Raw genomic sequence first — 12,678 nt, forward strand, 5'->3', positions numbered from 1 at the left:
TCATCCAGTGAAACTGGCTGCTTCTCACTGAACAGCTCTGCTGCTCAAACCTTAAAGTTTAACTGTTTCTGAATAAGTGTATTTGAATGGTTATTTTCCCCAAAAAATCTAACATGAAAAACTGAAGGGAGCCTTTTCATGGTTTATTTCCTCATGTTTTATCTAATCTTAGCACCTACCAAAAGGTAGCCTGAAAGAGGACATTGTGTGCAAGTTGAAAAGAAGAAATATCTCAGCATATCAGCAAAGCAGAGCAAGAAGTGATACAAAGTAGCCAGTGACAGAATGGTTGTCACATGAACTGACAGGTGCTTCAGAAAAACTATCTTTCAAAATTAAACTGGGGTAGAAAGACAAATTAAATCTTACACCACTTTGAAGGAAAGGTGCCATTTTCATGTCACCTAGCTGAATAGCTTTCTCATTACATAAGGACTTCTCTTTCCTGTCACATGTAAAAGAGCAAGGAAAATAATATATTGTCTATCTCATTTTCTAAGTGATAGAAAACATTAGATTCAACACTATTTTATTTATTTTATATGTGTTATAAAGAATTTGGCCCTATTAAATGTTGAAAATTGTCTTTTTTTTGAAAATTGTTCATTCAGCAAATTTCAAACCAAGTTTGGTGCACTGTGTCTTTTTGGGGGTTTTGTTTGTTTGTTTTCATTTGATAAGTATTTATTGAGTCCCCATATGCACCAAGCAGTGTGCTGAATGGTTGGGAGTTACATCCCCCTGGGGGAGACAGACATTGCAAACAACCCTAATGAATAAGTAAATTATATAGTATACCTAAAGATGCTATCTCCTGTGGTTAAAAAAATCATTAAAGCAAGGAAAGGGCGGCTGGGAGGGCTGCAGATTAAAATAGGGTGGTCAGGGAAGCCTCAGTACAAAGGTAACATTTAAGCAGAACTTGAAGGCTTTGAAAAACAAGCTACATGAATGTTGGTGGGGGGCTTCTAGACCCCAAGATGAGAGCTTTGCTGGCACGTTTTAGGCCTAGCAAGGAGGCCGGTGGGCTGGCGTATGGTGGTGACGTGGGAGGTCCAGAGCCCTAGAGATGAGCCGAGAGAGGTACTGGGATTGGATCATAGACTGTGGTCCACTCTTTGACTTTGACTTTTTTTTTAAGTAACAGCTTTATTGAGGTATAAATCACATAGCAACAGTTCACTCATTGTAAGTGTAAAATTCAGTGTTTTTTAAATATATTCACAGAATCGTGCAACCATCATCACGATCAATTTAGAAGGTTTCCATCACCCCACAAGAAACCACATACCCTCCCAAACCCCTTTCACCCTAGGCAATCCCTAGTCTACTTTCTGCTTCTATGGATTTGACTCTTCTGAAAATTTAATACAAATGAGATAACACAGTACATGGTCGTTTCTGACTGCCTCTTTCACTTTGAATACTGTGTTCAAGGTCCATCCATGTTGAAACGTGCATTAGTACTTCATCCCTTTTTATGGCCGAATAATATTTCATTGTATGAATAGGCCACATCTTGTTTATTCATCAGTTGATGGACATTTGGGTTGTTTCCTCTTTTTGGCAATTATGAATAATGCTGCTATGAATATTTGTATATAGGTTTTTTTAGTATGGATGTATGTTTTCATTTCTCACCTCGGAGCGGAATTCCTGGATCGTATGGAATTCATATGGGTTCATGTGGTTCATCTCTAAGTTTAATCTCTTGAGGAGCTGTCAGACTGTCTTCCAAAGTGGCTCCCTCACTTTACATTCCCACCAGCAGTGTACGAGGGTTCTCATTTCTCCACATCTTCAGCAACACTTGTTATTATCTGTATTCTTGATTATAGCCATCCTAGTGGGTGTAGAGTGGTATGTCGCTGTTTTAATTTGAAATTGCCTGCTGACTGTGATGTTGAGCATCTTTTCATATGCTTGTGGCCATTTGTGTATCTTCTTTGGAGACATGTCTTTCCAGTTCCTTTGCCCAATATAAAATCAGGTTTAATTGCCTGCTTATTATTGAGTTGTAAGAGTTCTTTACATATTCTAGATGCAAGTCGTCCCTTTTCAGAGAGGTGGTTTGCAAATATTTTCTCCTGTTCAGCACATAACAAGGCCTTAATAAAATCTTGCTGAATAAGTATTTGGATGTTCAAAATTATATTTCCATCACAGTGTCATTGTAGCTTTAGAGTTTAGTCAATTGTATACCAATTATAATTTCCCTAACTTAAAACTATTAAAACCTGTCAAAATAAATGGACATATCCTTCATTATTTTATCATCTTTAAATTCAGCATTATGATTGGTGAGGTGTTGAAAATCTGTCATTTTAATGATGGACAAGTGACAAAAATATGGAATACAATTTGTCATTTAAAAATTTAATATTTGATTTTTAAATTTTATAGATGGGAAAAGTGGAAGCCGATCTAACTAGATCCAAGTCTCTTCGTGAGAAACAGTCAAAGGAGTTTCTGTGGCAGCTGGAGGATGTCAAGCAAAGATACGAGCAGCAGGTCGGTCCTTCCTCTGGCGGCTGCCTTTGATTCTCTCACGTGCACATACTCTCTCTTCTAAATATCTCTTTATGTCACAAAATCTCTGCACAACGAAAATACTTATAAGAACATTATTACCAATATATTTGAAATATTTAAAATAATGGTTGTTTCACTAGAATCTAGAAACAGAGAACTTTAACTCTCCGCTGAAGTCTGTTCTGACAGTTGACTAAACTGAACGTTTAATTGAAACATTTATTGTGGTTCTTGAGTTCTCCTCCTGTCAGAGCACAAGTTTGACTTATTTATTTAGGAAATAGTTTGGGGCACCTACTGTGGCCCAGGTGCCGTCACCAACCCCGGGCAGAGCGGTAAGCAGGGCCGACAGGGTTCTTTCCTCACAGAGCTTGGATTTTGGTGGGCAGCCAGTCCATCAGTTAAAAATGAGATAATTTCAAAGAGTGAGTTGGGAAGAAGAAAAGAGGGAGTGTGCATAGACTTTGCCGGGCGGCGGGTGGAAGGGCCTGACCGGCACGGACAGGTGGGCAGGGGCCTGGTGCTGAGAGTCCTGGCGACGGGAGGGGCTGCGAGAAGGCTCTGGAGGAAGAGGGGTCCAGGCTGGAGGGATGGCAGGTTCAACGATGCTGAGGTGGCAGCCAGCGGGGGCTGTTTGGGGAGCGAACAGACACTCGGGCTGGTTTGGCCGGAGCACCGAGGGGAAGGGTCCGGCTGGGACCAGGACGCGGGGGCAGCAAAAGGAGTTTAATTCTGTGCTCAGTACCCTGCCTCTTGTTTATTAATAAAAAAGGCTTTATTTTTATCTTTTTAAAAATATATCCCTGCAGACTCGGGATAGTCAAGGCAGCTATTAATTTTTACTTGTTTGTCTAATTTGCTTGCCTTGTTTCCTTAACATCTAGAAAAATATTGATTAGCTTAGTCACTCATTTAAAATTGTTTCCTAGACAGTATTTGAACCTTTTTGTTCTGGAAACCTGAATAACTTTTTCTTTCATTATTTTATTTTTAATCCCTTATTAAGTGGGTCCTTCATCTGCAATTGCTATAGAAATATTTTCACATGTGCAAGATGATATATGCTCATGGAAGATTATTTGAAATAATAAAAAAAAGTTATAAATAAAGCCAATGATGAAATTATTGTAAATCTATACTATGGAATGCTATGTACTTATTGAAAAGATTGATATAAATTTGTAGGAACCAACAGACAAAGATTTCTAAGACACAGTGTTAAGGGGGAAATAAAGCACATCACAGAACAATTGTTATATTATGATCCTATTTATGTAAAATTAAAATATATGTGTCTGTATATATGTTAGTTTAGCTTTAAAATTCTAGAAGATTACACATGTCTATAGAATGGGCATGAAATAATAGGTTAGATTATGATAAATTGACATTTTCACTGTATGCTTTAAATAAACTTTTTTACTTAAAATTTCACAAAGAGCATATGTCATGCATTACTTGCATAGTTAAAATATAAAAGTTATGAATGTAAAGAAACAATAGGATAGAATAAATATAGAACATTTATATTATATCTGTAGTATTTTAAATGGGTAATAAATTTGGATTAATGCAATACAAAATCAACTCAAGCAATTACACATAAAATTGTATATACATAAAATTACATAAGAGATGAAAATCCTAAAAGATAAGAAAAGACATAGAAGAAAGAGCACTAGCAGATTATTTCAAAAGTACCAAAAGTATGGGTAACTTCAGATTTTCTAACTCCAAAACCCAGTGCAATAGAATTATTTTCTCAGAATCTTCTTTAAACAATGGTGTGAGAATGAAGTATCTAATTTCTGATTAATTGATGATGGCAGTGAAAGTCATTCTGACATACACCAACTTAAAAACATATATTTCCACTGACATACACTTTCTCTAAGTAGTCATGGAAGACGTTTTCCGGACCTTTAGTACTGGAGTGGAGGTTGCTTGGGAGACTAGCTTTAGAAACTAGGCATAGAAACTTACATAAGAAGTGGAGCCCACAAGTAGGAAGAGGTGGGGGTCAGAGGGAAACTGAGGGAATAATTCATCAAATATAAATAGTATTTAACGAGGGCTTGTTAACAAGATACAGTGTATAACCGAGGCGACTTTTGGATTAAAAGCTGTATAGACACACTAATAAAAACAAGAAAAATGTCAGTTTCTCCATGTAAACTGATGAAGGAAGAGGGGAGAGAAGAAAACCAAGTTTTAAACTCTTTCTAGGACACCTATGCTCATCAGAAGCTATTGTATGGCAGGGTGAGTGTGTGTAAGGGGTTGGAGAGTTCTCTGAGTGTTTTTAAAATTCTGTTTTCATTTTGATGATAACCATGTGGATGACAAATTTATAACCAAGTGTAGCCAGGTCACTTCAGGGCCTGATTTGCATTTATTCTGTGATCATTTTGGCACAGCTCTGACTTTTTAAAGTTGGATGTAACAAGTAAAACCACTGAGGAAAATGAACATTTGACTAAATATAAATTATTTTAAGTTAAAGAAATAATATTTGCCACAAATATCATAGACAAAGAGTGACTCCCTTTGTCAAATTAATAAATGTATAACCAATAAAAATAATTAGCATATAAAGTAATTAGCGTAAATTTTATTTATTTATTTTTTATTTTTATTTATTTTTTTTATTAGTTTCTGCTTTATAACAAAGTGAATCAGTCATACATATACATCTGTTCCCACATCCCTTCCCTCATGCATCTCCCTCCCTCCCACCCTCCCCATTCCACCCCTACAGGTGGTCACAAAGCACCGAGCTGATCTCCCTGTGCTCTGTGGCTGCTTCCCACTATCTATCTACCTTACGTTTGGTAGTGTATATATGTCCATGCCTCTCTTTCGTTTTGTCACAGCTTACCCTTCCCTCTCCCCATATCCTCAAGTCCATTCTCAAGTAGGTCTGTGTCTTTATTCCCGTTTTACCCCTAGGTTCTTCATGACATTTTTTTTTTAATTCCATATATACGTGTTAGCATACGGTATTTGTCGTTCTCTTTCTGACTAACTTCACTCTGTATGACAGACTCTAGGTCTATCCACCTCATTACAAATAGCTCAGTTTCGTTTCTTTTTATGGCTGAGTAATATTCCATTGTATATATGTGCCACATCTTCTTTATCCATTCATCCGATGATGGACACTTAGGTTGTTTCCAGCTCCGGGCTATTGTGAATAGAGCTGCAATGAACATTTTGGTGCATGTCTCTTTTTGAATTATGGTTTTCTCAGGGTATATGCCTAGTAGTGGGATTGCTGGGTCATATGGTAGTTCTATTTGTAGTTTTTTAAGGAACCTCCATACTGTTCTCCATAGTGGCTGTACCAATTCACATTCCCACCAGCAGTGCAAGAGTGTTCCCTTTTCTCCACACCCTCTCCAGCATTTATTGTTTCTAGATTTCTTGATGATGGCCATTCTGACTGGTGTCAGATGATATCTCATTGTAGTTTTGATTTGCATTTCTCTAATGATTAATGATGTTGAGCATTCTTTCATGTGTTTGTTGGCAGTCTGTCTATCTTCTTTGGAGAAATGCCTATTTAAGTCTTCTGCCCATTTTTGGATTGGGTTGTTTGTTTTTTGGCTATTGAGCTGCATGAGCTGTTTATAAATTTTGGAGATTAATCCTTTGTCAGTTGCTTCATTTGCAAATATTTTCTCCCATTCTGAGGGTTGTCTTTTGGTCTTCTTTATGGTTTCCTTTGCTGTGCAAAAGCTTTGAAGTTTCATTAGGTCCCATTTGTTTATCTTTGTTTTTATTTCCATTTCTTTAGGAGGTGGGTCCAAAAGGATCTTGCTGGGATTTATGTCATAGAGTGTTCTGCCTATGTTTTCCTCTAAGAGTTTGATAGTTTCTGGCCTTACATTTAGGTCTTTAATCCATTTTGAGCTTATTTTTGTGTATGGTGTTAGGGAATGATCTAATCTCATACTTTTACATGTCCCTGTCCAGTTTTCCCAGCACCACTTATTGAAGAGGCTGTCCTTTCTCCACTGTACATTCCTGCCTCCTTGATCAAAGATAAGGTGACCATATGTGCGTGGGTTTATCTCTGGGCTTTCTATCCTGTTCCATTGATCTATCTTTCTGTTTTTGTGCCAGTACCACACTGTCTTGATTACTGTAGCTTTGTAGTATAGTCTGAAGTCAGGGAGCCTGATTCCTCCAGCTCCGTTTTTCATTCTCAAGATTGCTTTGGCTATTCGGGGACTTTTGTTTCTCCAAACAAATTTTGAAATTTTTTGTTCTAGTTCTGTGAAAAATGCCAGTGGTAGTTTGATAGGGATTGCATTGAATCTGTAGATTAGCATAAATTTTAACAAAATCATTAATGCTCCAATAAATGACCTGGCAAAGGAAAAGAAACATATATGAAATAAATTGAGTACACGACCATGTTGAAACATCTTCAGCCTTGGTATTAAGAAAAATGCAAATTAGAATAGTGATGTACCATCTAAAGCTGGCCAAAGTTTAGTAAAACTGGTACTTTCATATATTGCTAGTGGCGTTATAAATTCATGTAGCCCAAAGGACATTGGCAGTATCTACCAAGAGTCATAAAATTTGTTTACCTCTTCTGGCCAATTATCCTTAACCTTGAAAATCGGACAGAAATATTCGAACAATGATGTTAATTATTTTTCAGGTGGTGGAATCATGGTTGATTCTTTTCTCACATGCTCTACTTTCCACATTGTGATAGTGTTTTTTTAACGTGACAGTCACTTTTTTAGTGTAAAAGTAAATTCATATAAACTCGTTTGAAGGAATGTTAAGCTTCATAGGCTTTTCTCTGGGTGATAGATTTAAAACTGTACCAAATTTTTGTCTTTTAAGTCTTGATCAAAAATACTTAATAAGGAAAACTGGGGCTTCCCTGGTGGCACAGTGGTTGAGAGTCCACCTGCGGAGGCAGGGGACACAGGTTTGTGCCCCGGTCCGGGAGGATCCCACATGCCGTGGAGCAGCTGGGCCCGTGAGCCATGGCCGCTGAGCCTGCGCGTCCGGAGCCTGTGCTCCGCAACGGGAGAGGCCACGACAGTGAGATGCCCGCGTACCGCAAATAAATAAATAAATAAATAAATAAATAAATAAATAATAAAAGGAAAACTGATTAATTCTTTTTTTTTTTTTTTTTTTTTTGTGGTACACGGGTCTCTCACTATCATGGCCTCTCCCATTGCGGAGCACAGGCTCCGGACGTGCAGGCTCAGCGGCCATGGCTCACGGGCCCAGCTGCTCCACGGCATGTGGGATCCTCCCGGACCGGGGCACGAACCCGTGTACCCTGCATCAGCAGGCGGACTCTCAACCACTGCGCCACCAGGGAAGCCCTGATTAATTCTTTAAAGAATTCATACTACTAATAGAAACCATACACTATTGCATCAGTTTTTCTGTATTTCATTTTCATGAAAAAGAGAAATGATATAAATGTTTTACAAGTATATAATAGGAATTTTTAAAAAACCACACAAAGATCTCTGAGGTCAGTGCAGATTTCACCTGCTTTTATTCTTCCTATGTCTGTAGGCCTGTTCACTAGAATCCATGCTGAGAGTGAAGATCCCAGGCAGTAACTTGTAAAGGAAAGATAAAAGCAGGAATATGAGCTAGTAGGTTTTAGGAGAATATTTTTTGATGTGATAATATACAAACTTTTTAAAACCTTTCTTTTTTTAAGCAGAAAATTCTATTAACTGGAACAGCATTGCCCCGACCACTCCAAACTGTTGAGGTTTTTATTGTGAAAGCTTATCATGAGAAAAGATAGGCATATGGTAGCAGGTCCCTATGAGCCAGCTCGAGCGAGTTCACTGAAAGGGAAGCCGATTAAACTGAGCTTATTTCCTTCTTTGGGCAGACTGGCCAGGCTGGTAGATAAGGAAAGAGGAATAGATGTGATAGATTTGGACTTCACTGAACCGTCTGACAAAGTCCTTCTTGAAGGCCGAACAGGAAATACGGTTTAGCCATTGGTTCATTTATGGGGTTAAGGGATAGTTCAAAGGGCCATCTCTGAATGATGATTGTCACCCTAAGTGAGATTTCTATGTGTCACACTGGGTAATGATATAAGAGGTTAGTTTCCTGCTTCCTTAGAGTTCAGAGGAGTAGTTAACATGTGGGATATGAAAATCAGTTTTCTGAAGCTTTAAACAGATGAAATTAAGAAGATTAAGTTTGTTGGGATTGAATATAAAATTCCATGCTTTGGTTCAGAAAATCATCCGTAGCAAGTATGCAGTGGGGGAGATGTAAGGTTGTCTAGGCGGGGGGTGACAAGCAAGACAGGAAGAACTCCCTGGGGCGATGGATCCTGGAGGGTAAAAGATATGGCCTCCTTGCATTGTTTTCCCATCAGGTCGTATGAGGAGTAAGTCAGTTCTGGTCACCACATTTTAAGTAGGACGCTGACAAACTCAAACATGTTCAAAGCAGAGTTTCCAGAATACGGGAACGTTTGGGTCTAGGTCAGAGGGAATATATCAAGGAATAAGGGTGTTTTGCCAAGAGAAGACCGAGGAGGGTTGCATATCTATCTTTAACTCCAAGGTCTGGAATAGAGGAAATTTTATGATTGGTTTGTGTAATAACAGTCGTAATAGCCAATAGTCAGGAGGTCATACTCTGAGCCGGGTACCGTTTCCACCTGCTTTAGGTGACTTCAGCCACTTCCCGTCCTCACAGTCATCGTGCGAGGCAGTGCCATTGTTTATTATTCCATCTCCAGTTGTAGAAACTGAGCACCTCCAGTTAAGTCACTGGCCGAAGGTGCCGCACAGTTAATAGGTGATGAGATCAGACCCGAACATGAGCCATGCTCTTAACTTCACTCTGACGGACCCCCAGGGGGCTCCAAAGGGCAGAAATTGAGCCTCTGGGTGTGGAACATTTTGGGTCATTTCGAGGTGGTTCTTTCCTAAAGAATTATTCAAATGTGCAGTGGTTCGTCTCGTAACAAAGTAAAGTTGCCCACAAGAGCGTGTTGAGGTGACTGCCTGAACGCTGCGGGTGGATGTCCCTCCCAGATCCGACGTTCTGTGACCTGCGCCTTCGTTGATTCGCCCCCAGCCTCCCGCCTGGCCCCGTGTGCCTCTTGACAGCCGTAGGCGTCTCTAACTTACTTACACACCTGTCCATACCTGCCTTCTCTACCTGCCACTCAAGTGCGAGGGTGACAACTTTTCTATTGTCTTGTCTTTGCTTAGGAATCTACAAATCTTAAATGCTACGGGTATAGCGGGTATAGCGTTTCACCCTGGAAGGGGATTTACATGCCGTTCACCAGGCCCTTCTCAAACCAGGGTAGGCGGCCCCTGGGGCAGCGCATGAGCGCTGGGGTGCAGGGGCCTGATGCCTGTTTCCTGGAGTGTTGGATTCACTTGATTACTTTGTAGGAAAGCAAAGTGGTTTTACTATTGAGGTAACATTCATATTAAAACAAACATAGACTTTTCCTGTTTTGTAAAATGCAGAATTCTCATGAATTTTTAAGATAAAATAGGACATTTCAAAGAAACTTCCAGTTCGCAGAGGCTGCTTCAGGCTATGCCCTCAGATCCCCCAGGGAGATATTATTCATTCTCACTGCTGTGAGGGGTGCTTTGGTGGAAAAGTTTTAGAAGCACTTATCCGGTCCAATCCTCACATTTTATAATGAGGGAACTCACATCCAGAGGAAATGAATGACTTGTGCCTTCTGGGCCTCAATTTCCTTATTCAGTGCAATTTGTGAGCCACTCCCATTTAGAAAGCATCATGCCAGGAACTGTAATGAAGTGAAAAAAGCAAAGTGGTATTTTAAAATATTTTAGCCAAAACGCAGGCATAAAGCGTGCAGATGTGGAGAGAAAAACATCAAACACATGGGATAAACACTCACACAAATATCCTGTAAAGCCCAAGCTTTCATCAAGATTTCCTGTTTCTTTCCTGTATAACCCATTGGAACAAAAAGACAATTCTAATTGTCTTTTCACAAACCTCATTCAAGTTGGAAACAAACAACAAAGCAGGCATGCTAGGATTTCCTGAACTATGGAGATTTTTTTTTGGCAATCCCATCATATCATTCTTTAATCTTATATTTTATATCTTCTCTTTTCACTACAAAGCCTTTAAAGGGAAATGTAGTTCAACAGATAAACAAGTGGTCAAATTCTCCAGAAAGAATAAATACTTATTGTTGATGATGATAAAAAACACTGAAGGTGGGCTTCCCTGGTGGCGCAGTGGTTGAGAGTCCGCCTGCCGATGCAGGGGACACGGGTTCGTGCCCCGGTCTGGGAGGAGCCCACGTGCCGCGGAGCGGCTGGGCCCGCGAGCCATTGCCGCTGAGCCTGCGCGTCCGGAGCCTGTGCTCCGCGGCGGGAGAGGCCGCTAGCAGTGGGAGGCCCGCGTACCGCAAAAAAAAAAAACACTGAAGGGCCAAATCCTTACACATTGCCATTATTTGAAAGAAAATATTTTACTAGCAAAGACAAGTCAGAAATTATACAAGATAAGCAACTGAGAAATTTTAAGAGCAGTTGAGACATTTAAAAAGCAGATAGCATACAATTCCAAGTTTTTTCTCTGTAAGTATTTTAGTTTTTAGTTATCTAGATTTTTTAGGTAATATAGCCTGAAGACATGGACCTCTTTTAAATTAGACCATTCAGTCTACACTGGGAAAGGACATAGCAGAAAGCAAGAGAGAGGAGACAGGGTACCCGCTCCCAGCGCAGGCGTGGTGGCCGGCCTGGGAAGACAGGCCGAGGCCTCAGCTGTAAGGGGAGGGCTGGACAGGGCACAGAAGTCTGTCGATCTGCAGTGGGAAAATGAGGACGTTCTGATTCCTGAGGGTTTTCTCCGTGAAACAAGAGGGAAGATCATTTGCTGACACTGAAGGAATTACATGGACAGGAGAGCTGACGGAAGTGGGGATTGTTTGAAATTATTTTGGTGATGGCGTGACTGATCAGACTAGAACAGCTTGGTAAAATTTCTTTTTGGTATTGAGGTCCCAGATGAGGTTGAGGTTGATGATCGTGAATCTGTGAGTCTCCCTAAAATTTCTTCAAAATGAATTTTCACATGATTTATTAATTTCTGCATCTAGTACACCTCTGTTATTCTCTTTGCCTTATTCTTCTTGCTCACCTTATCACGCTCTTTTTAAAAGTCTTTTTTGCTTGGCTTTCCTTTTTCAGTTTGTAATCATTTTTGAGCTTCAACTACAGTCACTGGACTCCTCGGTGGTGATCAAGACAAATTCAATCCCTGATCCAATGATGCACTAAGTCTTTCAAATTCTTTCTTTCCATAACTGCCTGATCCAGGGCGTGCAGCCGTGCTACAGGGCACAGATGGGTCTTACAGGCAGCAGGCAGAGTCAGGTTCCTGGTGTCTTAGGGTCCAGAATGAGAGATGCAGACTATGAAGCTACAGAGCCTGGGCCTGTAGTCCAGGCCAAGTTTTGGGAGCCTGGGTTCATAGAATGTGCAGTGATACTTGGTGAAAAGTACTGAAGGCAGGGCCTTTTCTTCCTTTTTCTTTTTTTTTTTTTTCTTTTTCTCGGCTTGAATCTTTTCTCATCAAGGTTCAAACAAATGCACCTTTACCTAGAGTGGGAATGAAAAGGGCAAAGTTGAACATAGTTTTTTTCAGTGACTGTAATATGAAGCATAGATGATTTGTTTTAGGGATACTTCATTTTAAAAAATGTTTCCTAGACAGTGATATGGCTAAGCAATGATCCCACTCTCCAGGTACCTTAAAAATCTAAGGTCAAGTCACATCTTTGCAATCATTCATCACTTAATTCATGTTTACTGAGCAACTACTCTGTGCTAAACACTGTTCTGGGCGCTTAGGATGTGGCTGAACACAGGAGAGTCTGTACTTATGGTGGAGGAGGCAACAGTCCCCCAGCCTTAGGATATACTGTTCCGTAAGGTCATGGTCACTGCTGTGGTCAAGCAGGGCAAGGTGTCTGTGAGTGAAGGGCTATTTTATAGAAGGTGTCATTTCATCTAAGACGTTATTTTAGAGAAGGTCATCAGTGAAGGACTCTAAAGAAGTGATATTTGAATTAAAACCTGAATGAAGTGAAGGAGGAAACCTTACAGAACCTGA

General features: G+C 39.9%; 1 protein-coding gene across 16 annotated transcripts in view; it reads left to right on the top strand.

Annotated features, from left to right (window-relative positions):
• Positions 1-12,678, top strand: part of CEP112 (centrosomal protein 112) — a 390,168-nt gene that overhangs the window by 159,070 nt on the left and 218,420 nt on the right. For all 16 annotated transcript variants that reach the window (XM_081218503.1, XM_081218514.1, XM_081218517.1 and 13 more), the window contains one exon: positions 2,404-2,511. In XM_081218503.1, the coding sequence (XP_081074629.1) occupies positions 2,404-2,511 (108 nt within the window). The remainder of the gene's footprint in view (positions 1-2,403; positions 2,512-12,678) is intronic.

The sequence above is a fragment of the Mesoplodon bidens genome, assembly GCF_964165515.1.
Source record: "Mesoplodon bidens genome assembly, chromosome: 19".
NCBI classification, from domain to species: domain Eukaryota; kingdom Metazoa; phylum Chordata; class Mammalia; order Artiodactyla; family Ziphiidae; genus Mesoplodon; species Mesoplodon bidens.